Source organism: Eptesicus fuscus, chromosome 5, assembly GCF_027574615.1.
Source record: "Eptesicus fuscus isolate TK198812 chromosome 5, DD_ASM_mEF_20220401, whole genome shotgun sequence".
NCBI classification, from domain to species: Eukaryota; Metazoa; Chordata; class Mammalia; order Chiroptera; family Vespertilionidae; genus Eptesicus; species Eptesicus fuscus.
Window position 1 is genome coordinate 46,925,985 of NC_072477.1, and position 27,718 is coordinate 46,953,702.

The 27,718-nt window shown below is 53.3% G+C and overlaps 2 protein-coding genes across 5 annotated transcripts in view; one reads left to right on the forward strand and one right to left on the reverse strand.

The window, feature by feature from the left end:
• Positions 1 to 20,315, forward strand: part of CA12 (carbonic anhydrase 12) — a 50,696-nt gene extending 30,381 nt beyond the window's left edge. Inside the window, exons 3-11 of one of the 3 annotated variants that reach the window (XM_028141988.2) lie at positions 2,706 to 2,885; positions 3,701 to 3,843; positions 6,270 to 6,365; positions 7,248 to 7,311; positions 7,540 to 7,697; positions 8,895 to 9,021; positions 17,856 to 17,888; positions 18,760 to 18,847; positions 19,989 to 20,315. In XM_028141988.2, the coding sequence (XP_027997789.2) occupies positions 2,706 to 2,885; positions 3,701 to 3,843; positions 6,270 to 6,365; positions 7,248 to 7,311; positions 7,540 to 7,697; positions 8,895 to 9,021; positions 17,856 to 17,888; positions 18,760 to 18,847; positions 19,989 to 20,064 (965 nt within the window). In that variant the 3' untranslated portion in view covers positions 20,065 to 20,315. The remainder of the gene's footprint in view (positions 1 to 2,705; positions 2,886 to 3,700; positions 3,844 to 6,269; positions 6,366 to 7,247; positions 7,312 to 7,539; positions 7,698 to 8,894; positions 9,022 to 17,855; positions 17,889 to 18,759; positions 18,848 to 19,988) is intronic. The other 2 variants (XM_054716168.1, XM_054716169.1) reach the window with 2 other exon arrangements.
• APH1B (aph-1 homolog B, gamma-secretase subunit) overlaps positions 1 to 27,718 on the reverse strand; it is a 113,280-nt gene that overhangs the window by 49,340 nt on the left and 36,222 nt on the right. The window contains exon 7 of one of the 2 annotated variants that reach the window (XR_008556111.1): positions 2,222 to 2,423. The exons of the other annotated variant lie outside the window; for it this stretch is intronic. The gene's annotated coding sequence lies outside the window, so the exon portion shown is untranslated. The remainder of the gene's footprint in view (positions 1 to 2,221; positions 2,424 to 27,718) is intronic. 2 annotated transcript variants of the gene reach the window in all.

A 27,718-nucleotide genomic window follows, 5' to 3' on the forward strand; every position in this document is an offset into this window, starting at 1 on the left:
GGCCAATTGTGGGCATAGTGAAGGTACGGTCAATTTGCATATTTGTCTATTATTAGGTAGGATTAAAATACCTTATATATAAAAAAGCATCAGCAGCTGCAGGAGTAGCCCTCTTATCTAAGGGCCTGTGACTGGCGCTCATGGACGAGTGCCCTCTGTGGACAGCAGCCAAGACCATGGGCAGGTTCCTGATGCAGATGCTGCCCACTCTCCAGCCAGCCCTGGAGTAGCGGCGCCCTGTAACCTCATTCCCATAGTTGGTTCCTTGTCACATGCCCAGGAGCTGCTGTGGCATGAGCAACCCTCTCCAACTCGTTCAAACTCGCCTGATTCAGAGGATGAAGGCGCTTAGTTTTAGTAATCTTAATAAATCCAGAGCTTGAGAGCCAGAAGGGATGTTTGGAACATGCTGTCCAATCCTCCCATTTGTACGCAGGGCAAAGGAGACTTAGGCAGGATGTCACCGGCTCGAGGTCACTGAGGTGGTGGGACAGCTGGTGCCAGAATCTGGTTCTCCGACTGTCCTGGTCCAGGAGAGCTGCTTCTCTTTCCTGGGAGGTTTGGCCCCCACTGCTGCCTTTTATAACCTTGGTCTTTTCCTGTCTCCACATACCTCATTCAGCCTAACGTCCAAGAAGAGTAATTAGAACAAAATAAAGGAGAAAAATTCTTCCCAAGCTCTCTGTTCTCCGGAATCGTTCATTCTTCGGAAAATGTTTCCTAAATGCCTGTCATGTGTGTGGCCCCCGTCACAACGCGGGTTCACAGAGATGAAAAGGAGATGTCTCAGTCTCCAAGGAGCTCCTGGGGTGTCAGCACTAAAACGCTCTCTTCGTGAAAACTCTGCTCTAGGAAGAGAACATCCTTCTTCTAACCTGGTTCCCTTGAGTCACGCGTGCATGGAGCTGTCCTCTCATGGCCTCTTTACTTCCTGAGAATTTCCATTCATGCGCATCTGGCAGCTTCTGCCACCTGGACCCTGGGCCCAGGCGGTGTAGTGAGCAGAGAAAAGGCCTTACTCTGGAGGGCCTGCCCCCACTCCGTGAGCCTCTTCCTGGCCCTTAGGGTTTGCATGACACCTCAGGATTGCTTCCTCCCTGCTCCCTCCTGTCCCTGAAGAATTTGGTTTTGTCCTCAGCTGAATCACTGTCTTCCCCAGTCTGCCCCATTGCTTTGGTTCCTCCAGCCTCTCCCCAGGCACCATCTTGGTGCAGTTGAGCTGCCTTGAGTCCAGCGCTTTGAGGCCTTGGCTACAAAAACAGCATAGTTCAGTGGGAACTCTGACTGATGTGTGCACGTGAGGAAACGTGTCCAGTGAAAGGTTGGCCTGGAGATTCTGACGTCCTTTCCAGATCTAGCATTTCTGAAAAGGTATATGCAAACGTTGACAGCCTGGAAGGTTCTAGAAGGGTTCTACTGCGTGTGTCCAGACCTAGCACCAACTCTTTGCAGCATTTTAAATGAACGTGGGCACTGAGTTTTGCTTCTGACTCTCCCTACTCTCAGAAGAGGTCTCCTGGTTAGAGATTGCAGTGCAGGGAACCGGGGTGCTGAGGGCCAGGACACACACTCACACTCTTGTTGTCTATGGAAGGGTCCCCAGAAGAAGTGGTGCTCCTTCCTCCTCTGCTCTAGTTAACACCCTTCTCTGTGCTGAACGCTGATGAATGGACCCCCGAAGGCAATGCTGGGTTCCCAACTCCGAGAGGGCCCACAGGGCACCACCATCTACTCTAACAAGCCGTGACATGCCAATTATTTGCTCTTCTGGAGAAACCTCAGCCTGAAATCTGTTTAATTGCCATGGAGATAATCTTTTAAACATAGCTTTTACATTCTTTAAAGACTTTTCCCTGTGGGAGTGAGAAGGTTTATCTGACCGTGGGACAGGATTATTCATTTTCATTTCCAGAGGGAGGACTATCACCTGGTAGTCATCAGGGGGCCTGTGCCATGGAGGATTTATTTTAAGTCTGCCTCTTCACTGATAGTTTGTCAATGAGGTTGTAATAATTAGTTTGTAGTACTGTCATACTTTTTCTCAGTATAAACCTTGCACTTGGCTCTGCGATTCCAGGCCTGAATTACTTGATGTTTGAAAAGTATCCCTATCAGGTTGGGTTCTGTATTTATCCTGGACATGGGTATCAAGAGCCAATATCCTCAAGGGTTTCCTCTCAGGAAGATCATACCTGTAAATCCATTAGTCTCAAAGACCTACCTGGCGCTGCAGTCAGTCCGACACCGATTTTTCCCATCTGGGCATCCGAGCAGATTCATTAAGTTCTTCCCACTAGAATGCAAGCTTGGGCCAGCAGGGGCTCCAGTTGGTGTGCAACCTGGCGGCCCTAAGGCCCAGAGTGAGCCCTGCTCACAACAGGTAGACTGTGAAAGTCAGCAGGTCTTCATGTGGAGAGGATGTGCTGTATCAAAATAGGAACAATGTACAGAATAAAGCAGAGCTGGTGGGCCCACGTCCCTGGTCTGCTGCTCCAGTCCTTTCCCCACATCACTACCAGCAAGTGGTCTGGGGCATTGGCTGCACCTGGTTCTGTAGGCGGAGCTCTCTGGGCCTCGGAGAATAGACCTCTGGGGAGTAAGAAGATAATAGGTGTAATTCTATTGAACGCAGAATTACAAGGTTAGAAAAAAAAAATTGTTTGTGGAAACCAGATTAAACCTTGGGCTTGAATCTCTCCTTCCAGGTCCTGCTGGGGAGAAGAGCTGGCCCAAGAACTACCCGTCCTGTGGGGGCCTGATGCAGTCCCCAATAGACCTGCACAGTGACATCCTCCAGTACGATGCCAGCCTGGGGCCCCTTGAGTTCCAGGGCTATAACGTGTCTGCCAACGAGCAATTAACCCTGACCAACAATGGCCACTCAGGTGAGGGAGAGACCCCAAAGACCTGCAGGTGTTCAGCTTCCCTCAGCTGCCTGCCTGCCCTCGTCCATCTGCCGGGGAGGGGGCTCCACTGAGGCACCAGGGGGAGGGGCCCAGACCACTCCCTCCAGGGGTGCTGTGGGTCCTGGGCTCAGCCCCTTCTGCCAGGGCAGCACCTGTCAGAAGAAGCACATGTCTTCGGGTGAGAGAGGGGACAGGCCAGGGCCCCTTTGGCCATTGGCTGTGGCGTGGGAGCGAATTCTTGGGCATCATGAACTCAAGGAGGGAGCCACACAGTTCATTGCGGGCCCACACCCAAGCTTTGGAGTCAGACAAACCTGGATCTGAATGCTGGCTTGAGCTTTCACCTAGAAAATGGGCATATGGGGGTGGGAGGGTGAGTACTGTGAAGATGAGAAAGTATGTATGTTGGGATCTGTTATCGAGTAGATGCTCCATAAATGGCAATGATTAATGTTGCTGTGATAGAATTCTACAGCTTGGCAGGCGCTTCATTAAAGGGTCTATCTTCACGGTCAGGTGTGCAGTGCATGGCCATGTGAACAAGCATCCACCCGTGGGCCTAGTATCAGTGTTCCTGCCATCATTTTCCATTTTCCAAGGGGAACCAGGAAGGTGCTGCTGCCGCTGGGATTGCTTTAGTGAAACGGGGGTGTTCTCAGGGACAGAGGCCCGGTTCCTGACCCGCAGGCTGTGTGTCTCGGGTCTCCGCCTTGCTGTGTCCACCGGGCCCCTGTATGGGACCCGAGCAGGTGCTGCCTACCTGACTCTGAAGGCTACCTCTCCACTCCCCGCAGTGAAGCTGAAGCTGCCCCCGGGCATGCACATCCGGGGCCTGCCATCCCGCTACAGTGCCACACAGCTGCACCTGCACTGGGGGGACCAGAATGACCCCCACGGCTCCGAGCACACTGTTGGTGGGAAGCACTTCGCTGCCGAGGTGAGTGGGGTGGCCAGGCTGGCAGGAGCTGCCCAGGGTGGGTGATCTGGCATTCTTCCCCTTGGCTGGTGTGCGGGAAGATGAGAGCATGGGGGTGGGGGTGCGGGGAGCTGTAAGATCAGTGACGGGGTGGGGTGGGGGGCTCTGCCTTCATGCTCTCCACAGCCACACCCAGCCCTGTGAGCAGCGCAGGAAGGTGTAGCTACTCCGGCCACCCTGCAGCTCCCCTGTGGTGTCCAGGTCCCCTTTCTCTCCTAAACAGGCTGAGTTTGTCTCTGTATCGTTTACTGAGCGATGCTGCTCAGAAGGCAGTGCTCCCAGGGGGCACAGTGGGACACATATGCCCGTTTTCTAGACATCGCCCTTCTGTTGGCACAGATCCCACCAGCTTGTCTAGCTGACGCACCCCCTGCTGAATTACACTGGGCTAACGGCTCCCCAACTTCTCAGTCTTCTCCACATGCCATGTTGTTGGCGCAGGTCTTTCCCGTCCCATCTTTCCTTTCCCTGAACACGGGTTTGTGCTTGGAACTTGGGACCCAAGTCCAGGGCTACTCTTTTACTTGGCCACAAACCAAGGGATGGCTGGCATCGTAACGTGCAGGGCGTCATGGCAACCGGAGACTCACCGAGGACAGCTTGGGGTGTCAACAGAGCATTGTGTTACGTAGCCCTGAAGCACTAACCCAAAATGCCAAAGGAAGACAGGAGGAGGCGCGGCGCGTGCGATGGTGGGCGAGGGGAGAGTTGCTTTACGTCAGAGCTCCCATGGACTTGAACTTGGTGTGTGTTCTGAATGTTTACAGGGCAATACGAGGAGGTAAATTCAACTGATCAGCCAGCGGAGCCCACAGTAAACACTGACATGACCGCTCTCCTCTGTTCTTAATTGCTGAACTGCTTAATGCCTCAGGCTAATGACAGGCTGAGCTGCGAATGTGGAAAGACTATAATTCCGGCCCAGTCGCATGGCACTGCTGGAGGTGCACATATTCCAGGCCAGGCCCCTCTCTGAACCCCCAGAACTGCGAGTTCTTCCAGGCTAATTGCCGTGTGGAGGCTCCTACTTTCCCATGGGGAATAAAGGAGTTAGGGTGTAGGCCGGGAGGGTTTGGACATTTAAAAATATTTCTAGTTATTGTATTTTCTGCTATTAAGCCACATCATCAGGCCAAGAGCCTGGTGAAGATGGGCCATAGATGTCAATAACAGAGAAAATGCACCAGGTTAACCCTAAAGTGGCGGATTCTCTATGGAGGGTCCTTGGTTGTTGGAGGTTCTTCTGGATGGAGTGTGTGTAAGACAACGCCATCCTCTCAGCAGGGGCTTCCCTTCCGTTTGTATTAGACTTCACCTCCTCTCGATTTAGTCTGAACACAGTGCCCACAGGCTCAAAGGTCAGCGGTAAAAAGAAATAAGGCTCTAGGACCTTCGGGGTTTTAGCCATAAAGGATTCTGTTCCGTTTGTCAAAGCGATGCCAGGCAAGGATGGTGTTGGACAATAGGGGAGGATGCATCCTTCGGGGGAAGGGGGTGGGAGGGGGAAATGGTGAAGTAGGAGCCCCTAAGAAATACTGAATAGAGGTCCACATGAAAAAAGCAATAATTTGATGTAATTTTTAAAAATTAGAAAGGGCCACTTGAAAAGTGGGGAACATGGAGCTGTATTCAATAAAATATTCTTGAATTCTAAATATAACCATATAAGATGGAAAAAGAGGCAAGGAATCAACAAAAATGCATGTGTCAAACCTGTAGATCTACTTACTAATATGTTTTTTTGGGAGAACAAATGACACCACCTTTAGGATTAAAAATCAGGTTATAAACGTTGTCAGAATTTGTCCCAACCATGTCTTAATGCTTACCTAGACTTGTTTTCACTTGAGACCAAATATTAGACCTGTGATTTTCTCTACCTGAGGGATAAATGTGTGTCCTACTGAGGATACAATTACAATTAAGTTACTAGCACAGTTAGAGGCTTACTGCCCCAGCCCCCACTGCTTCCAGATCAAGTGCATAGTGGCCAGACACGTGAGGCCATTTTGCCCCGGGCTCCAGAACAAGTAAGGAAAATTCGAAGGGAGAAGTGTTCCAAAGTACCAGGCTGGTATAAAAACCCATTTGATCGTTCATTCATTCTTCATTCAGTATTAATGTGCACCTGGTACTTTCCAAGCAGGATGTCAGACACGGGGATGCAATGAATTAGTAAGATGGACAGTCTGGCCTGGCAGTTTGCAGGGGGGAATGAGGGAAAAGGGAAACTGTGGAGGCCATGAGGGGAGGGTCTGAGAGGCGTGATCTACCTGGGGGCGGGAGGGGGGAGGTCGGTCCTCCCCATGGGACTCCAGTCTCTTGCAAAAGCCAGAGGTTCCCACGAGTCGCCCATCCCCTCATAAGCGGCTTCTCGCCCACTGCAGCTGCACATTGTCCATTATAACTCGGACCTGTACCCCAACGCCAGCACCGCCAGTAACAAGTCAGAAGGCCTCGCCGTCCTAGCTGTTCTCATAGAGGTAAGAGAGGTTAAGAGGGGTTTTATGTGAAGTTTGAAGCTGGGATGATATCAGACTCGGCATTTGGTTCCATGCACACCCGTGTCTTGCCTCCAGAGCAGGGGGGTGTTCCCCATGGAGTTCCTTCTCTCTTGGCCTGGAGGCAGCACTTCCAGTGGCTGAGCAGCAGGACGGGGCATGTCCTTTGTGACATCGGGAAAATGAGCCCTAGCCTCCAGCCCTAATGCATAAGGGATGGAATTGCCCAGGTGGACAGGACATGGGAGTGTGAGTGTGTGTGTGAACGTGTGAGTGTGTGTGTGTGTGTGTGTGGGTGGTGGGGTGTGTGGGGGGGGGGGTGAAGTAGGAATCATTCAGTTCTGTACCACCAGATGCCTGAACTCCTGACACAACTCCAGGCATCCCAGTTCCATCCTTATGGACCCTGGAAGGAGTTCTTCCCTAATCCCAGAAAATGGGAACATCTCCTGATTCCCCTGCATCATTTTCCCCTAATGAGAAAGCGTGTGCCTTGTTTCTCAACATGCGCTCTGCCTGACCTGGCGGCATGAGCTCAGGCTCCCTCGAGTTCCGGTAAGAGAACAAGCCTTCGGGCTCACAGCGGGTAACCGGGAGCACAGGCTACTACATCCCGTGCCCCGGGACACTCCAGCCCAGCACCTTGGGTGGAAACAGCACATCCTGAGCTACAGGAGGCAGGATCGTTCTACCAACCCCGTACCAGCCTAGAGGCCCATCATAACTGTCCTCGTGAAGGGCCTTCTTCAGGGAGGCCTGGCAGCAGTGACCATGGCCCCAGCCAAGCTCTCCCATCACCACTGTCGGCCCAGGCGCGGCCTACAGGAGTCTCTCCCAGTTCAGCCCGCCCTGTCTCTGTTGCAGATTGGCTCCTTCAATCCTTCCTATGACAAGATCTTCAGTCACCTTCAGCAAGTCAAGTACAAAGGTGAGGGGTCCTGGGATGCCGAGTCGCCCTCTGTTGGGACGGATGTAGTGACTCCCGTGTGACCTGAAGAAAAACGGGCAGGATGCTGAGGGCAGGTGTCTGGGACCAGGTCCTGGGGTCCGATGGCCCAGAAAGGGGCTCGTTCCCGTTTCTAGGCTCAGTCACAGGCTCAGCTGCTCCTCTGCTGTGGGGAGCAAGGCCGATGCATCCCCCAACCTGTCTCTCCAGGCCAAGAAGTGCACATTCCCGGCTTCAGCATTGAAGAGCTGCTTCCCGAGAGGCCGGCCGAGTACTATCGCTACAAAGGCTCCCTGACCACGCCGCCCTGCAGCCCCACGGTGCTCTGGACGGTGTTCCGGAACCCCGTGCACATCTCCCAGGATCAGGTGAGCGTCGGCCCCTCCACGTCAGAGGCCACCAGGTATCACCGTAGCCACCCCAGTGGCTTGCTGTCCTCACTTAGAGTTTCACTGGCTCCTATTCCAACCTCCCAAATGCCATGGGTGGCTGGGAGCGCTGTGTGGGGCTATCAAGTCAAACGAAAACGAACCTGTCTCCACCGTTCTTTAAAAAACAGTTGCTAAGTTGCATTTCCCACGATACCCCTGGGTGGATGGTGTTCACTCCCCGGTGGGAGGGAGCGCGGTTCCTTTGCAGGGGCGGAATAAAGGCAGGGTCAGGTTGAATGGGTTCAGGAACCGGGGAGCTGGGGCTGCTGCAATGAGGGAGTGAGGATCTCTGCCCTCAAGCTCGCAGTCTAGTGCGAGACGGAGGGCCAGAAGCCTCGGCAGCCATCTCTGACCCTCTCACCGTACGGGTGATGAAAGTGAGGGTTAGATTTGAGGAGACTGGCGGGATCACCGCTGGCTAGTGACAGAGCCAAGCGTTCCAGGCCGCTGCCTGGCCCTCTACGCCACAGCCTCAATTCAAGAAGAAAGTGGCCGGGAGCCAGGGCTCAGGCCCAGCCCACCGTCACCCCCGCAGAGCGGCTCCTTTTTTCCTATAAGCTACCGATCTGAGTAACCTAGATAAAAGGCAGCAAGTAGGCAGAAAGGAATAAGATGTGGTGACGCAAGGAGAGAAACGTGTGGGGAAGCAGTCACATCCTAACCCGAAACTGCCTTGCAAACAGACTATGTCATCCATGTGGGTAGATGAAAACCCCATGGAACTGGCCATCCGATGACCTGGGAAACTCTTGCCTCCTCTTGCCCTTCCTTCTGATGGGAACATTAGAATAAGCCCCAGGCCCCCCAGATTTAGAGTTGGGCCCCAAATCGGGCTCAGGAGAGCAGAGCCCCTCCAGCACCCAGGTGTCCCTCCCTGCACACAGATGGCAGGCGGAACCTGGAGGTAACTGCACTAGCCTTCCCCAAGCCTGGGAGGTGGGAAGACAGATCACCTTACCCCGTGCCCGGTCACCCAGAGGCCCGCAGGGGAGGGGCCGTTCTCTGGCCTTCCCGCTGCTCTCTGCTGAGTCTCTGCCAAGGCGCTGGGGGGGGGGGGGGGAAGCAGTCCCCTCCTCCTGAGGTCAGGCCAGGGGGCCCTCACTCTGCCTGAGGGTGTGTGCCCCTCTCCCGCAGCTGCTGGCTCTGGAGACAGCTCTGTACTGCACACAAGAGAATGACCCATCCCCCAGGGAAATGGTCAACAACTTCCGGCGGGTGCAGAAGTTTGATGAGAGGCTGGTGTACATCTCCTTCCAACAAGGTGAGGACTGCAGGGCGTGGGGGGAGTGTGGTGCCAAGACATCCTTTGCCCCCCGCCCCTCAGGCTTTGTCCCGATGCCCTTGGGTGGGTTACGAGCACTCTGGCCGCCACGGGAACCAGGGTGCATGAGGAGCTATTGTGTGGGGGGTTCACTGAGATCTCCCTTCGTGCTCTTGACTTCCCTGAGCCTTTGTGGGGAGCACAGACCGGAGCCCTCGCTAAGTCCGGGAGTCTCCCACAGCTGGGACAGAGAGAATGCTCCGGGGACTCTCTGCTCTGGAGACCTACCCCTTCTCCCGAGGCACATGGTAGCCCCTTTCATGCGATCACACCGCTCACTTCTCCTTCCAGGCTTTCTTAGCCCCAGGGCCCATCCCCAGCCTTGCTGGGTGTTCGCCACCAGCAACGTCAATGTCCAGGGTGTCCTCTGGGAGGAGGCGCGTCCGTGGGCACAGCAGCTGGTGGTCCAGTGTGGCAGGCCCGTCTGGTGGGCAAGCGCCGGCACTCACTGCCTTTCTGCCTCCTCACCCGGAAGCTGCTCAGGCACCGGCACAGCAGCTACTGAAGGAAACCTAACAGTTCGCTGTATCCCTCCTGCTGTGAAAGCCCCGCTCTCCCTTTTAAACCCAGAACCGTAACTCCCCATCTTGACTTGCTGGGCACCTCCATCCATACTGCAGGAAGCTAGGGGTCTGGGGAAAGGGGGGAAGGGAGCACTCCTGGGGCCCACGCCCTTCTTCAAACCTCCAAGTTTACTCTCTCCCTGCAGATGCTCGAGCTTTTCCCACCTTGGGAGTCTCAAGTGGTCAGGGAGGTCCGTGGAAGGACCACTTTACCCTCTTACACATCACGGTGGCCGACCTGGGCCAGGTGATCATATTTAGAGAGGGCCCCGCTAACCCACGTGTGCCAACTCTCCTTGCCAGCTCTCCGCCTTGCTTTGTTCCTTTCTTATTGTGTGAGATTATAAATATCACCTACTAAGCTCAGTAAACATACGAAGATTGTATTTCAAAGCCCTGGTCAGAAAGCTGTAGAAGCACGCCCTTCTGAGTCACCCACCTCTGGTCACTCGTATGTCCTCCTCTGTCAGTTGCTTAATCAAGAACTAACTGCCCACGAACTTAACTTCTGTGTCCTCCTCGCCAGATACCACTCGTTAAGGTAATTTCCCCTTCCCCCTCCATTTTCTGGCCTGAAAACGGAATCTGTGAACCACAGACCTTCCTGAAAATTGAGAATGTATGTGATGTGACTAAGAGAGCTCCTTAAAGGCCTCAGATGTGCAGAATTCTCCCCCTGATCTAATCTGGATCTAACCTGGATGTAACCTTCTCTTTTTTCTGTTCCTCTGGAGGAGTGGTCGGCAAACTCATTAGTCAACAGAGCCAAATGTCAACAGTACAACGATTGAAATTTCTTTTGAGAGACAATTTTTTTAAACTTAAACTTCTTCTAATGCCACTTCTTCTAAATAGACTCGCCCAGGCCGTGGTATTTTGTGGAAGAGCCACACTCAAGGGGCCAAAGAGCCGCATGTGGCTCGTGAGCCGCAGTTTGCCGACCACGGCTCTGGAGTATATAGGGTCAAAGGTGAAACAGAAATTCCTCATCTCTTAAACAAAACTGAGAACTCTGCCTGCAGAGAAGGGACTTGCCCACGTAGACCGGGTGGACCTGGCTTGTGATTTGAGATGATAATCGTCTCTGTTCTCTGGGCTCGTCTATACACGTTCCAGGGGCCAGGGTGACAAATACTCCCCGGTGGTCAGGAGATGTAGGTTGAAGAACTCACTTTGTTTCCTCCCGACTGTATGATGTGGGCAAATGATGTCCCTCTTTGGCCCTGGATCTCTTGGCCGTGGAATCACAGAATGGCCTGGTGAGCTGACCCCCTTCCAGGGCTGATGTGCTGATCCTGAGTGGACACTAATGGCCTCCCATCCTGACTTTACGTTGCAGGGACAGTGTTTGAGGGCGGTTACAGAGGATGAGAAGAAGCCATGCAGGAACTTGAGGCTGACATCCCAAAGTAACCCCCACTTGTAACGATAAACTGTGGCGTCGGGAGTAATTAGCCATCTTCTTAGACCGGCTCAGGTCTAAGCTGGCGCTTGTAGAGTGGGCGGTGCCGTCGGGGTGTAGTGGGGAGCTTCAGTAGACCGCCCAGGTGGTGAAGGGAGCAGCCCACAGACCGAGTCCCAGCTTTTAGGACGTCATGATCAAGGCCCAAATGCAGCGTTGCCTCTGCCCGCACCGCCCGGCTCAGCCAGAGCTGCTGCTGGCAAGAGCCCAGGCTGGGCCCAGCTCTCTCCTGGGAGTGAGACTCCACGGCAGTCCAAGGCAAACCTGTTCATTTGGAGGCTGATTATAGAAACGTGGCCAGAATTCTCCCCTCCCTCTCACTTCCAAAGGATGCGGGCAGCAAACGGGGCTGTTACCAAGGAGTAATGAGGAGGCAGCCCCCAGGAGTGAAGCCCCAAACCAGGGCACTGCATTCACTAGGCCCTCTCACCCCAGCTGCCTCAGCCAGGGGTGCGGGTGCGAGGGGGTGTAGGTGTGTGGGTGAGCCTGCTGGTCAGTGAGAGCCCCGAGCGGTTTGGACTCCATTATTTGCACACTGTCTCCGAGGCGTGTTTGCAATTAGGTGTGGTTCCCTCAGGGTTTTCTCTAGAAGTTGTCAGGAACAGCGGAGTTGGAAAACTTTGCCAGGAGAAAAGTAACCTTAAGGAAATCCTCTGGGAGAGAAAGTGCATGGACTTTGAGAGGAGGACCTGAGACTTAACCAGAGTGGGACGATTGGGGCGGAGTCCTTTAACTTGACCCTGCCTTTTCCCCCGGCTGTGCTCAGAAAGGAGGACAGGACCTGGGTTCTGTCCTCAAGGGGGTGTAGTCTAACCATGACTGAGCCCTATGCCAGGGCTTTCCAGCCCGTACATTTGGGGCTGGAGGATTCTTGCTGTGGGGCTGTCGCGTGCACTGCAGCTTTAGCAGCGTCTGGTCTCTGCCCACCCAATGCCTGTAGCACCCCGACCTGTAACAGCCAAAGCTGTCTGCAGACGTGGCCAGATGTTTCCGGGGGCGGAGGGGCAAAATTGCCCTGACGGAGAACTACTGCCCCAGGAGCGTACAGGGACTTTTCTATCACAGGACTCCGGAGTTTTACACCACAAGCCCTGGTGGTGACTCTATTGCCACATGGCATTCTCAGTCTGGAGAAGGTTACCCCTGAAATAATAAGCTTGGGGTTACTTGTGTCAAACAATCAAACCCAAGAGGGACTCTGGGCCCCATGTTCTTGTAGAACTTGAGTATTCTTTTTATATAATTGGGTATGTCCAAGGCTAAGAGAAATGGGTGAGAGAGAACTATTCACCCTGAAGATCACAAACCTCTTTCCCAGGGGTCCAGACGCCACCCAGGTGGCAACTTTCCTCAGAATCTCTTCATCATTCCCCTCCCTCCCTTTAGTACAAGGTTTTCTCGAGTTGTTGCCTTTGGTTAAAATGCCCCCTCTTCACGGGGAGGTGACAGTCGGACCAGGCACTTTCCGCAGCTCCTACAAGGCGCCTCCACTAAGTGACACAAATGGAAAGCTGGGCTGCAGAGGGGAGACAAGGCTCCTTGTCCTTAAGGCGGGATCGGGAGAGAGGAGCACATCCCGGGGCCATTCCCGCCTCTCAGGAAGTCAGATGCCCCCATGAGGAAGGGAAGGACTGCAGAGGCGGAGTCACAGTCCGGGAGCCCAGTTCTTGGTTCCTGCAAACTGACTCATCTTAGCCTCAGACACCGACACTGGGTCCAGAGAGCCCGTCCAGCCTGAGTACTCACGTTGTCTAGCCCGATTTTCACCATTGAGCGACAAGAGGAAGCCAAAAAGTTTCTATAATCCTGTCTTTAGTGGGCCTGCGCTGAGCAACTGCATGTCCCCGCAGTAGGACCAGAGCCGGCTGAGGAGCAGGTAGACAGGAGCGCTGCACAGTGGTGGCGGGGAAGGGAGGGGGGCGGGTCTTACCCACAGCAAATCTGTGGAGTAGCCCCATCAGATTCTGCTGGACCCTCAGGAAACCGGGTCATTTTAGAAAACCTTTACAAAAGAGGTAGAACCAACAGCTTACAAAGCTAAGATGGCTAATTATCTAATGTTTCGAGACTGGAATGTATGCTCTGTGGTTATTGACCCTGTGTTTCTCAAAGTTCCCATTTATAAATAAACGCCATGCGATGGGAAAGGCTCGGTTCTTCCAAAGCATCCCCATGAGAGCCCAGAGGAGCGCCTGCCTTCCAGCCGCCCCTGGGGCCGGGGGCTGACAGGTCAGGAGTGACCGTCCACGGGCTGAGCGGCGAGTCCCAGTCCCTTCATCCAAGGCAGCTCACCACCCCGGCGGGCTTTCTGCGCACAGCCCGGCTAGGCTCTGTGGGGAACAGAGAGCCCGCCGTGGGCCTTGCCTTGCCCCTAACAACAAGCTCTGGCCCAGAGCAGACCGTGTTCAGAAACGACAGTGGGCACAGGGGTCCGGCCGGGAGCTGGAGCTGCCTTGGCGAGGTGGCCTGTGACCTGTCCAGCGCCGTCTCCCCGGCACCCACCCACACTGTCAGCCCCCTCCTAGCATGGCAGCTGTCTCCGGGTGTGCACCCCATTTGCTTTGCCCACACTGTTCCCTTTGGGAGGCCCCTCGCCTCCTCCACCTGGAAAATCCTTTCAAAGCCCAATGGCAATCATGTCCTCCCAGAAGTCTCCCCCATCCCCCTGATGGCGACTCGGTCTCCTTCAGAGAAGCTGGCGTCACGTGCCGTCTCTGTGACTGAGCGCACCACATGGAAACAGAAAGATGTCTAACTTGTCCGCACACTGCAGGCGCCATGAGGACAGAGACGATGGGCGTCTTTCTCACTTTTTGTGCCTGGCACTGTGCCTGGTGCTCATGACAAGTTTGAAAGAATGTAACCAATCCGCCTCCCTTCCCCTCCCCTCGCCAGTGTCTTCTCTGCAGAATGATTTGAACATAAGCCTGGCGGATGGTTGCAATTTAGTTTTATCTTTATTTGGCTTTGTGATCAGTTTGCCAACAGCATTAAAATCAATTCATTTGTTTAAGAAAAACTAAAGATGGGAACTTGGCTGCCACGCTTTGAAGGCCTGGGGGGGGGGGGGAGTTGCCCAGAGATGCTACCAGGCTTTCCGGGGCCCTGGCCCGATCAGGATAAAAGCCCAGTCTCACCACCACCATTCCTTCAGCAGGGAGAGCACCCAGCACCCCAGGCCGGCACTGTAACCCGTGCCTGCTGGCCCGCGCCTCGGCCCTGCCCTAGAGCAGTGCGGCTCCCTCTCCCGGGCCTGCATTCCTGCAACCTGGAGGGGGGACGGGGGCGGGGGGGGGGGGGCGGGAGGGGGGAGGAGCCCTCCATCCCTATCAGGGTCGTAGAAAACCATTTCTCTCATGTGATCCCGTAGTATCTTCTCAGGCGATTTATTTGTCAAAATTACTTCTTTACTGGATTATTTCTTCATAGTGTTAATAAGGAAACGTCCCCAGGTAGGTCCTCCAAAGATGGTGATGTTCTGCGATGACTGAGCCCTTCTTACCAAAGCATCATCCAGATGAGGGCTAGCATGTCACTGACTGGAGTCTATGACTTGTATGAAGCATCACAGTCAGAGTTTTACCACTCGGAATGGGATTACCCGAACGCTCCCTGCCTCTTTCCATTTTCACTGTGTAACATGGCCCCTACCCAAACCGTCCATACTTTAAAATAATACTTCGAAAAGGACTGTATTCCTTTTTACTCAGAATTCTGTTTGAGTAAACAGAATTGCAAATAGCCTGGAAAAGGCTGGACTTGTCCCAGGAACTTCGAGCTGTGTCAACGAGGCGCTTGTTCCTCGGCTGGACTTTTCTGTTTGCCCTTGAGGCCTCAGAAGCCCTCAAGAGCAGTTAAGCCGCGGCCCTCGGTCCAGCACGGTGCCAGTGGAAGACGCAGCTCCTGAGCCAGCCAGACCAGGTAGCGACGCCCCCGTGGCAGGCAGCCTGCCCGTCTTCCTCAGCTGTCCCTTCCCGGGCGAGGCATGTGACGGTCACGTTCTGTCTCTGTGTGGTTTCCTTCTGAGTGTCGGATTGCCCTGTCTCTGCTCGCCCTGACATGCACCGGAGCACTTTATGGAGCGCGGACAGACGGCTCCCCCACGTCGGTGCGGCGTGCCCCCTGTTACCCGCAGCTCAGGAGCTCCTCTGTCGTGGTCTCATCCAGGGGCTCTCATGTCCGTCTCTGTCAACCAGGCTGCCTCCGTTTCTCCTGTCTGTCCCACTGATCTTCAAGGGGAACTGCTTGTCTTGTTCACCGTCAGAAGCAAACCATTTCTTCGTTGAATCTGCAGATGAATTTCTCAAGCTCTGTCTCTCCTGCATCATCTTTGATGCCTGTTCCCTGCAGCATCCCAGAGGCTGCGTGATGCAGGCTGTGGTTTCTCTCTCTGGGCCTGGTTCTCCGGTCGCCCCAACAGCTCTCTCTGCAGCCCAGAGTCTCCCCGGCTCCCCCTCGCCCTTTAGCTCGTAGATGCTTTGGTGTCTGCCTCCCATGGGACCCCAGCCCCGTGGCTTCACCCCGCTCTGCAGAAAAGCCCTGCTTCTGTGATGGTTGGTGCTGCAGGAGGCAGGGCATAGCATCCCGACACCTTCCTGCCCTGGGCTTCTGCAGGGCAAGTCTCAGGAGGTGGCGCCTCGTCACCATCCCTCTTGCGTAGTGGCTGACGCTCTGTACTTGCTCAGTCAAGCTGCTTTGTTGAAGCTGCATCGAAGTCGCGGCTGAAAGCTTCTGTCCCAGCCTTGGGGCGCCCCTTGTGGTGGTGCTGGCTCCCCTCTCCCTGCTCCCAAGGAGGGGCCACCTGGCCCTCACAAGTAGTTGTCCTGGAGCAAGAAGCCCGGCCAAGCCCCGGAGAAAATCAGGCCGTTGTGCACGGGCCTCATGCAGCACGGGCACTGCTCAGGGAGCCAGGCAAGCGGACTCTCCCTCCAGACCAGCCACCAAGCGGGGCTCTTGAGAGAAGCCCAGTCCCGGAGGCCCGGCCTCTGCAGGCTGCCCAGCTCCCCAAGGCCACGGCGCGGGGCAGCTCCTCCAGCCCCGGAGCCCTGTCAGGACATGTGAGGTGACGGTGAAGGTGGCGACGATAGAAACTGTCGGGTTTGGACGGCTTAGCCAAGTGGCTGGGCTTCCTAGTTACCGTCTCATGTGGTGAGAACTAGTTTGGTACCACAGGCATCTGGAGTTTTAGGAACAAAGGACAAAGGTGTATTTCATCGAAAGGCCTAGAAAGAAAGCCATGACTAGTTGGGGTTTTCTGGGTGGTTGTTGTTTTTAAGGTCCTAGAGGCCTTGGTCGCCTCCAGGTTCCTTAAAAGGAAAAACACACCCAATACCAAATTCCAGAGTGCGGAGGCCGCAGCCGAGCGGGCAACAAGCATGAGCTGCACAAACACGACGCTCTCCCAGAGTCCTGAGTGCCTCCCGGGCCACACACGGACCCTTGTGTCCAGGCTGGGGAGCCACTTGGGAGGCCATGGGCTACCGGTGGTGGCTGATAAAGAGTCCCGAGAGCAGGTCACCCTGTGCTTGTGGACAGCTCCTCCCCACTCCTGCCATTCTGCTGTACAACTCCCAGGACCACCTGGGAAGCCAGACCAGGGACTCCAGGGCCGGCCTTGGACCGGGAGGCTGCAGACTCAATATGAGAATGTAGAATAGCAGGGAAGAACACTGGCTGATGGCCCGAGGGAATCAGCCCGACGCTGGCCACACGGCAGAAGGCGTGAGCAGAGCCTCACCGGCTGTCTCAGGTCTGGTTCCCTAGGGTGTCAAGTGACCCCAGGACAAGGGCCTGGCCCTCTGCTGGCACTTCATACCTGGCCAGGGCTCGCCCAGGGTCTCAGGGCCACACGGGCTCTCCTTAGTGTCAAGCTGGGTGGCCACCTCCTGCACAACTCCTGCCTCCACTGTGAACTGGAGCAAACATCCACACGCACAGGCCGCAAGTTCCTCCCGAATCAGAGAAGCCACCAGAGAAGAGGGGTGTGTAGGCAGAGGCTGCTTTAGACGGAGGCCCTGCTGGGAGGAGGAGGAGTGGTTCTAAGAACGGGAAGGAGCAGGCTGGGCACCCAGAGGCTCCAGGACTGGGCTCCCTGTCCTACGGGAGCAGATGGAGTCACCACGCCCCTCCCGCGGGGAGGCCCCAATGGCTGACTATGGGATCTCACCTTAGGCCCTGGGCACTATGTCAGCCCCACTGAAGACGCCTAACTCGCCCCATTTATCTGCCACAATAGCTGCTGAGAGAAGCCGCACTCCGCTGGTCCCACATGGCAGAGAAGGGAGGCTGGTGCGGAGGAGTTTCTCGTTTATCCAGTGGGGCCAGAGCAATAATAGCACCAAACCAGGACAACAAGCCTGGCTGGGGACGGAGCAGAAGTGTGGGGACAGGTTCCAACCACGCTCTGCCAGCCCCGCCAGCCAGACATGGCTGGCTCCTTGCTGAGGAAGAGGGGCGGGTACCAGAGAGGCAGGTGACAGCCTGCCAAGCAGACGGGGACGCTGAGCCTTCCTCACCTGCCACCTGGGCCATTTCGTATGAAAAGCAGAAGTCTGGCCCAAGCAAAGAACCTGCTGTGGTGAAAGAACATCAGAAGGAGGGATCACTGTGTGAATCCCCTCGGCGGGCCGTGCCCTCCACCCCCTCTGCCTAGTACCTCCAAGCCAACGGAAGGTAGAGCTTCCACACACTGGTCATGCCCACCACGGCTTGACTCGGTTAATTTCCCATCTTTTCCTTCCCTTTCGAAGAGCGAGACCTCACCTCCGCAGGACTGAGCCTGGGTACGTGGCCGCCGGCCGTGCATGCTGCAGCGGGTGATCGCTGTGATTCTTAGTGTGATCTGGGTCTTTGGCACTTCCTGCCTGCCCTCTGTGCTTCTCTGTGCTGTTGCTCTGGCTCCGGCCCTCCACACTGTGGGTCTGACCCTCAAGCCTCTCTCTGATTCAAAGGTGCACCGCCAATCAAATGCTCCCCTAATGAGAGACCTAATCACTCTGTACAGCATGTGTGCATTCAAAGAGCCTGTCTCCGATCTCTGTTGGCCATGGTGGAAAGCCATTGCCTGACAACATGCCTGGGCCCCATGGGGAGGTCGGGGGATTGGCGAGGTGACCTTGGGGAGGGGCCCTTGGTTGTTTTGGACTGTTTCGAACTGTGCAATGGAACTTGGGGGGCAGCCCTGATACAGAGGCATCCCAGTGGGTCTTAAAACCACCAAGCAAAGGTGGAGTAAGTTCTTATTCTGTAGCCCAGGGTTTCTCAAAGGCTGGTACATGGACCACATACATTAGCATCAGCTCGAGGAGTTTTAATAAGAATGCAGATTCCTGGGCTCCACCCCAGACGGAATCAGAGTCTCTGAGGGTTGGAATCAGAGTCTCTGAGGGTAAAAAAGTCTACATGTTAAACTGGCTCTTCAGACGATCCTGGTGCCCATTTGAGAACCCCTGCTGGAGAATGACCACAGTTTGCAAGTGGCCCCCTCTGAGTACTCCAGCCAGTCCTGCTAAGACCAGAACCTGGGAACAGAGATGGGGCATTACACCTTCCAGTGGATGATTATGTACCTGCCATGTGTTGTCACACCGTGTGCTGTGGGGAGAGAGGGAGGGGAGGGAGGCATGTAACGTGTGCTCACTGCCTCTTCACCAGGAATCCTTCTTTCGGTGGCCCTGGCTTGCATTCTCGGCATCGGCATCGTCCTGGCGGTGGCCATCTGGCTTTTCAGAAGGAAGAAGAGGTGAGCTGGTTTTGCTGTGAAGCAGGAGTGGGTGGCGTAGGTGTCCATGAGGATGCATCCGTCTGGGAAGGCAGCCGGCACAGTGAAGAGCCCCCGCCCCCGGTGCCAACACAGCCTGGGAGCGCTGGTTCCCAAACACCCCTGGCTCAGGCCTCCTTTGCATGAGATGCTGGTCGTACAAGGGTCGTTATGCTGGAGGTTCTGCCAGCCTGGCTGCTGATGCTAAAACCTTGGACGAGGCTCCTGGTGGTGGTGGTGATGGTGGGGCGGGGGGGTGGGGTGGAGGGTCCCATTTGCCTAAATGTAAGCAGCAAGGCTGTCTTCCAAGATCTTTACATCTGGTATGTCTTCTTTTTTTTTTATATGTATATTTTTTATTGAATTAATTGGGGTTATATTGGTTAACAGGTTTCAAGTGTACAATCTGTAATACATCATCTGAATATTGTGTGCTCACCCCCCAGGGTCTAATTTCCTTCCATCACCACTTGTCCTCCCTTTACCCTCTTTCACCTCCCTTCCCCCCTCCCCCTGGTACTGTTGTCTGTGGCTACAAGTTTGTTTGTTTTTCTTAATCCCTTCACTTTTTTCACCCAGTCCTTAAACCACCTGACAGCTGTCAGTTCGTTCTCTGTACCTATGAGTACATTTCTATTTTATTTATTTTGTTCGTTAGATTCCACATATGAAATCATATGGTATTTGTCTTTTATGAATCCAAAAACAAACATGAAGGAAAACTTTATTTTTCACTCCCTTTAGCTATAGTGCCCTTTGCTCATATTTCATTGTTATGTTCATTTCCTCCCCCTAAAACCCAATTGATGTTTCCTGGCATGAAAAAAAAAGGTTGCCAGGAACCCTGCTATGGAGTTGAAGGTTTGAAGCAAGGGTGGTAATGAGACCTTCTTCAAAACGCAGGCCTAGTACTGTCAGGTGTTAAAAAAGAACAGTTGGACAATGAACAGGTCCCATTTTGGTTAATGCTTTAGTTGCAGCCATTTCCTCCGAAAACCAACAGAAAAAGTCCCGAGACAGGAATCTGGCCCCTAAAACTTGCCTCGTTTCATAGCTGAGCCAGGCTGCGCTCGGCCTCTCTCCCCCTTTGACTAATGAGCTGTGTGTGTCCTTCTCGTCCCAGCAGTAAGAAAGGTGGCAGCAATAAAGGCGTCATTTACAAACCGGCCCTCAGGAAGGAGGCGGAGGCCCACGCCTGAGGTCCCAGCACTGCAGGCGCCGAGGACGGACTTTGCTTTGGATGCTTTCACATGGCGGCTCCCTGGACACTGGAACTACCTGAAGGTTCTATGCAGCTCACCCCACAAACACCCCAGACCCGTGGGGGCCTCTAGCTGGGTGCCCCCCACCCTGATGCTCGGCCTCTCCCAGGGCGAACGTGGATGGGAGAGCTCGCCCAGGAGCAGGAACTCGGAGCTGTGTGCTTCAACTGTGTGAGACCAGAAGAGGTTTAGACTCTGGGGACACACACCACGTCCCCTGCGGGGGCTATTATAATGGGAAGTCACTTTTCTCCAGGGGTTCACTCAGGTCAAAGGTCAGCTCCTTGTCCAAGCTTTCACACCAGCATGTGCGCATGCGCACCCTCTACTTCGTTTTGCTTTGAAGACTCAAGTCTTGCCTCAGGGAAGCCGGTGTTGTCTTCCTCTGATCCTCCTGCTGTGACACGACCTTTAGTCTGACCTTGCCACCTGGGCAGTGGGGGGTGGGGGTGGGGAGGGGAGTGGGAAGCACAGGCACAGGGTCAAGGTGCCTGAGACAAAAGAAAGATGGAAGAGGCATCTTCCCAGTCCTGTCCTTTGGGTCAGACATGCCGACTAGACTGTAGAGAGCATGGGAGACAAGGTCTGAGGAATCTTGGAAGCTGTGAGTGTGAGAAGGACAGACTAGGAAGCCCAAGCCCAACCGCCCGTCCGTGGGGCAGTGAGGGTTGATGCTCTGTAGATGTTATCTGTAATTGGGCCACCCTGGAACATGTGCTGTTGCTTTCTCTCTCCTAGAGCGGACGTGAGTTCTGAGAATCTAGGAAATAGGCAGAAGCAAAGTGACTGATGAGCTTTGTCTCTTTTGCCTCAATTTCATTTCTGCCTCCTTCGTGGGATTGGGACTTGGCTACTTCTCTGACCCTGAGGATGGAGCCACAGCTTAGTCAAAATACATTTTCAAGGTATGACAGCAGGGAGTTATCTGTGCTGGGCTGGCAGCATGGCATGTAGGGACCAAACTAAAGGAATGTTCCAAAGATCCCTCGTGGTCTTCCCCCAAGTCCCAAAGGCAGCTCCTGAGAAGACAACCCTTCACTGTCCCCTTCGATGGAAGAGCCCAGGCCCGAGCAGGGGCCCCCACCGCGGCCTCTCAGGTCAGCACCTCCCAGTTCACAGAACTCGCTGGTTCCCAGCCTCATCTGACAGCATGGAATGTCCTCCTGAAGCACGGGTCCTTTCTGTCCTCCCTTCCCTCCTGCTCTCCCGCTGACGCTCACAGGTCTTCGCCACTCTCCACTCTCACGACTTCCCTAGTGACGCAAGCCCTGTGCCTCTGCGGCTCGTGTGCCTGGCAGAGATACAAATGACCCCGCGGCACCTCGGAGACGTGGGTGCTCTCGAGGCCTCTGGCAGGGCTGGGGCCTGGGTGGCCTCCCATGCTGCCGTCAGCACACCTGATGCTGGTCAAACGACAGCAGGGACAACCAGTGACCAGCGACGTGAACGAGGCAATGCTTTCTTGGCCTCGGCCCAACGTGGCCCATCAGAAACCAACATGAGCCGCTCCAGAGCAGTGGGACCCACTCACAAAGCTCTCTGCGCCTTTGGTAGATAAATTTTGTACGAGAACAGAGAGATCACTGGACCTGGCAATGGCTTTCATAAGAAGAAAGATTTACTGGGTAGTGAAAGCAGTGGCATTTCTCTTGCCCCCTTCCCCCCACACAGCCCAGGCTCTGGCTTCCTGGGCGTCCTGGCTGAGAAAAAAACAAAGCCAGGGAAGCAAGCAGAGGCTCCCAGAGCCAACAGGCGACCTCCCTCCTAATCCTTATGGGGCTCCTGAGGCTCCACCTCTGGGACTGGGAAGCCTTCCCTCAGGCTCTCACCGATCCCACTGACACCAGTCACCACGGAGGGAAACCTGTGAGCGGGGAGGGGCGTGGGGAGGCCTGGATTCGTTGCCTCTCACTAGTGGGGGTCAGGAGTCTCTCCATTTTGTTTCTTTAGCATCATCTGATAAAACAGTAAAAACCTACACCTGTTTTCTTAATAGACATTCTAAGACTTTGCTGCATGGACTATTAATTGCATTTCAAGTTCAGACCTTAACTTCTTCTCCCCTTCACTAAGCTCTCTGAGCGCCTCCTGGCTGGCCCTTGGGGAGCACCGGGGTCTGCAGCACCCCTCTGTCCCTGTGCCTGGGACGGAGCATCGGCCACTGTGATGAAGGTCTGTTTAGCACTTATGTATTTATTGTAAGAATGATTGTAATGAAGACACTGTAAATATGAGAAATTATAAATAAAGTTTTTCACAGGAGACTGCTCTTTTGGAGGTGAGGTGGACAGCACTTGGCAGTTCCCAGGGCAGGGTGACAAGTAACCAATCAGAATGAACAGCAATGCCGTTTGCATCCAGGTCTGAGAACCTGGCTCCAAAGGCTCCCGCACTGAGGTCCTTCATCCCTTTATTGCAGGTGGAGGCCTGTGGCGCCTGCAGCCCAGGTCACAGCCGCTTCCCCGGGGGCGGGGAGCCGGGAAGTCTAGAGTGATCAGGGAAAGAGCCTTGAGAACTAAGTCAGAGATAAACAGACGTTGGAAAAGAGGGAGCTATTCTTCACCAAAGTGCCATGAACACAGGAAACGGGTCTTATGTCCCTTTACTAGATACTATACCTCGTTGAGTGGTAGCCTCTCTTGGTTGCCTGAATGTGACCTCATTTTGGATCCTTTTTACAAAACACACTGTCACCCTCCGTGTCATCTTTTGTCTAAGTCCAGATTTCAGATTCTGGTTTGCTGAAGAAGCCAGGCCATCGTTGTTTACTTGACTTACTTAGGAAAGCTCCCGGTTCTCACTTCAGTCGCCCCAGGGTGGAGATGGGTGCAATAGTCACCCCCCTTCTCCCCCCACAGCCCTTGCCCCCACTCCCTGCTCTCAGTTCCCTTGCACTGAGGACCGGGAAGTGTGGTGACAAGAGCCACAGGCTGGCCGAGGAGACCCCAGTCCTCCTCCAGTGTGGCCATGACCTCCTCATCGAAATCCAGCTAAATGGACCATCTAAGCGCACAGCCCAGCAGGAATACAATAAAATATAATGCAAGACGTGAAATTTTAAAGTTCTAGTAGCCACACCAAAAAAAGTGAAAGAAACCAGTGACATTCATTTTACTATATTGTATGTAACCCAATAGATCCAAAATACTATAATTTCAACATGTGATCAATATTTTAATATGAAAGATTTTCATTCGTGTTTTTTTTTTTCCATAGCAAGTCTGAAATCTGGTGTGTATTTTACACTTCTAGCACATCTCAATTCAGATGCTACATTTTCATTGAAAACATTTTATCTATATTTAGACTTCATAAAATTTACAGTTGAAAAAGCAGATTCACATGCTGGCTCCAAATACACCCAGAAGTTTTCCAAATAACTGAATCAATTGTCAGCTTTTAAATGTAAACTTATGAAAATAAAATAAACTGAGTCTCTCTCGTTTCACTAACCACCCTCCAGTGCTCAGTCGGCCCATGTGGCCAGGGCAGCACAGCCACTGTGCGGATGTGGGACGCTGACCTCTTCCTTTGAGAGGGTTAGACCCAGAGGACTTTCACACAAAAATAAACACTGGCAGAAAGCTTTGGAAGGGCGTGAGGGGCGGGGGGTGGGAGACAGAGGATAGGAGGACCCGGGGAGGCAGATACGGAGGGCGGAGGGCGGTAGGAAAGAGGGCAGGTGGAAAATCAGGCCTAGGCAAACAGACCAGCTGACCTTAGACCAGCTGCAGGCCTCCTCCCACCTCTTTCCCTGGCTCAGGAAGGAGCACTCCCCAGCCCTCCCTGCCCTGGCCATGCCTCTGGGCCATGGCCTGGAGTCCAGGTGCTCAGCAGTGACTCCAGCCTGGGGCGCCCCAGTGCCTTGTGGGGAAGCTCTGGCTGTGGACACAAGGGCGCCTGGTTAATTGCCAGGGACCTGATGATGTGGGACCCTGACCTAGGGCTAACTGCAACCCCGCCCAACCCCCACCTCCTTGGTCCTGACATTCCTGCACCTGACAAGGCAGTCTCCACTCCAGCTCCAAGGGGACCAGCACCTCTTTTTTTTTTTTTTTTAATATATTTTATTTACTTTTTACAGAGAGGAAAGGAGAGGGATAGAGAGCAAGAAACATCGATGAGAGAGAAACATCGATCAGCTGCCTTCTGCACATTCCCCACTGGGGATGTGCCCACAACCAAGGTACATGCCCTTGACTGGAATCGAACCTGGGACCATTCAGTCCTCAGGCTGACGCTCTATCCACTGAGCCAAACCGGTCAGGGTGACCAGCACCTCTTGAATTGTAGTGGTGCCTCTGTTAGAACAATCACCTTGCTTCCTTTGGGGTGGGGAGGGGGGAGTCTTGAGACCCACTTAGAAGAGGAAACCAGACCTCTGGGGCTGCCTGCGGGGAAGCGGGGTGTCACCTGTGCAGTGGGCACTGTTCTGGCATCACCATCCATGTCCACATTGGAAATGGCCTGGCAGGTACGCATGGCCCAGGGTGTGGGGGAAGGTGTGGAGGATCCCCATGCCTCACCCGTACCCTTTCATATTGAATGACTGGGCAGAGATAAGGGCCCAAGTGCTTTGTGGTGTGGAATGATTCACCATAGCAATTCATTGCAACCAGAGGTCAGCATATCATTGTGACTGCAAGTCACCCAGGGCTTCAGTATTGCCTCTCACTTGTATACCTTCACTCCAACAACCCAGGGGAGAGGGAGCAAGGCCCTTATCTTCCAGGTGGGAAACGAATCCAGGGCTCTGGCTCTGGGCTAAGCCCAGGCCGCACAGCTCCTGCAGTGCTAGGATCTCCAGGGACAGTGTGGGATCCACCTTCCACAGCTCCAGTGGCATGGAAACACCTTCTTGTAATAGAATTTACTGTGCTGATCTCAATCATGCCATAACCTCATAAAACCCCACAGGCTGAAGGCACTAAAGAGTCTCTGCCAATGATTTCTGGAAAGTCAATAACAACCCCCTGCCTCCACCCTGACTGGTAACATTAAACCCTGGCCTCTGGTCAGGAAAGTCTGACCGAGGAGTGACAACTGCAAGCAAGCAAAGGAGTCAGCCCAGCGCTGGGCGGGTACCCTCCCCTCTTCATTCAGCAGAACAGATTCCCAAGGACAAGTTCATTGAACCCTCCCTTTTCCTCAGGCTGAACTGGGGAGAAGGAACACACCTACACAGTGTAATTCCATTTGTATAAAATTCCAAAGTATGCAAACTCTAGGGACAGAAACAGGTCAGTGGTTGACTGGGGATGAGGTGGGGAGGACAGCGGGGGATGAGGGGATTGCGAAGGGGCAGGAGAAATTGTTGAGGTGAAGATGTGTTCATTACCTTGATGGTGGTGGTGGTTTCTCCACATATGTCAAAACTGTTCACATTTTACACTTTAAATAAAAAAAATAAAAAAAGGAAAAATACTCCCCCACCCTCAGCCCGATGACACCCTGCCTGTTCTGGCAGGTCCATTCAGAGCTTATCCTCCTGGTCCATCTGGAAACTTGGTGGGAGCCCAGGTAGCATGATCGCTATTCACCTGGCTGGATATGACCTCTCGATACTCTAAGTCAAAGTCATTATTTCTGCCTGAGTTCACTCATTTCAAATATTAACTTTTAATTACCTGCAATGAAGACAACAAACATAGGGCCTCTGGGTTCAAGGGCAGACTGACACTCTCCAGCAACTCCATGTCAGTGATGACAGAGTCACCCGGCTCCTCTGGAAGGAGCAGACTCTTCTGCAGAGGCAGGTGACATAACCAGTTAGCGCCTCGCTGAAACTAGCTTCCCAAGCTACCTAGACACCCAACAGCAGCTCTCAGGCATCGTAGCTCCCCTCCTTCCTAACTACCCAACACAGAACCATCTGAGAATCTTGGCACATGCTTGCTGCGGAGAACATGCATGATCAGGAACTTATTGTTCCCTCCTAGTCACTGCGTGAAATGTGGATTGATCTCCTACGATACTGTTATATACCAAGAAATAGATATTTGGTCCCCAGGTCCTGGCACAGAGTTCCTAAATATTATTCATGATAAGCCCCTAAGCCATACATACCTAAGTTTATGCTAAGGAGGTGATGCTTGGATGGGAGGGTGCTGCTTGTCAGAGGGACCAACCATCTGATTAGTGAACTGGACCTTTTAGCCCCACTCCCCGACCTCCAGGGAGTTCAGTCACCAATGGCCGATGATGTAATCAATCATGCCTTCATAATGGAGCCTCCATATAAACCTTAAAACCACAGGTTCAGAGAGCTTCCAATACATGCAGGTGCTGGGAGGGTGGTGCACGCAGGAGGGCATAGAAGCTCTGAATTCCTTCTCCATACCTCGATCTATATTCCTCTTTATCTAGCTACTCATCTGTATCCTTTATAATACACTCGTAAATGTAAGTAAATGTGAGCTAGTCTAAGTTTTGTGAGCTGTTCTGACAAATTATCAAACTTGGGGAGAGATCATGGGAATCCACAATTTAGAGCTGGTTAGTCAGATTAAGGGATTAAACAAAAACAACAACAGAAAAAAACACTCGTAGACACAGACAGCAGTATGGTGATTACCAGAAGGAAAAGGAGTTGGGGCAGGCAGAAGAGGGTAAACGGGAGATAAATGGTGACGGAAGGAGACTTGACTTGGGGTGGTGAACACACAATATGCTGATGGTGTATTGCAGAACCTGAAACCTATATAATTTTATTAACCAATGCCACTACAATAAATTCAATAAAAAATAAAATAATGAAACTATGTGCATATGTGAAAATTTTAGGAAGAAAAGAAATAGAGGTGACAACCTGGGACTTGGGGTTGGGATCTGAAGTGGAGAGAGTCTTGTGGAATTGAGCCCTTACTTCTGTGGCGTCTGCACTAACCTCAGGCAGTTAGTATCAGAACTGAGTTAAATCATAAAACACCCACAGCGGGTGTCCACCAGGAACTGGAGAATTGCTTGGTGTCGGAAGGGTTATGAATAAAGGAAAAGGCATTTCCTTTCATCTCGCATTTCCTATCATTCAAAGTAGTTTCCAATGGACTTTCCCATACATTCTTATTCAAAAGCAAAGATTTAACAAACACTACTGTTTGCTGAGCACAGATTACATGATCGGGATGCAACCATGATTTAGATAGAGCCCCCATATTCAATGATAACTGGTATCACAATCTCACTTGGGGAGACAGACAGAAACCACTCATCAATAAGAAGAGTAGTATGGAGAGAATACTAGGTGTCCATCAACAGAAGAATGGCTAAGCAAACTGTATGTCCATAAAAGGGAATACTATTCAGCAAAAAGTTGCGAATTATTGATACACACAAAAACATGAATCAATCTCAGAAAACTATGTTGGGTGAGAGAAGTCAGTCACCAAAGAGTACATTTTGTGTTATTCCATTTCGATGCAGTTCAGAACAAGTGGAGCTAATCTGTGGTGACGGATGTTGGAGCCAGCGGCCCTCTGCAGGAGGCGGGAACCGTCTGGGGAAAGGGAAATGTTCTACATCTCCATGGTGGTTACACATTTGTCGAAACTCATCTAATTATGCACTTCAAATCGGTGCATTTTACTGTAAT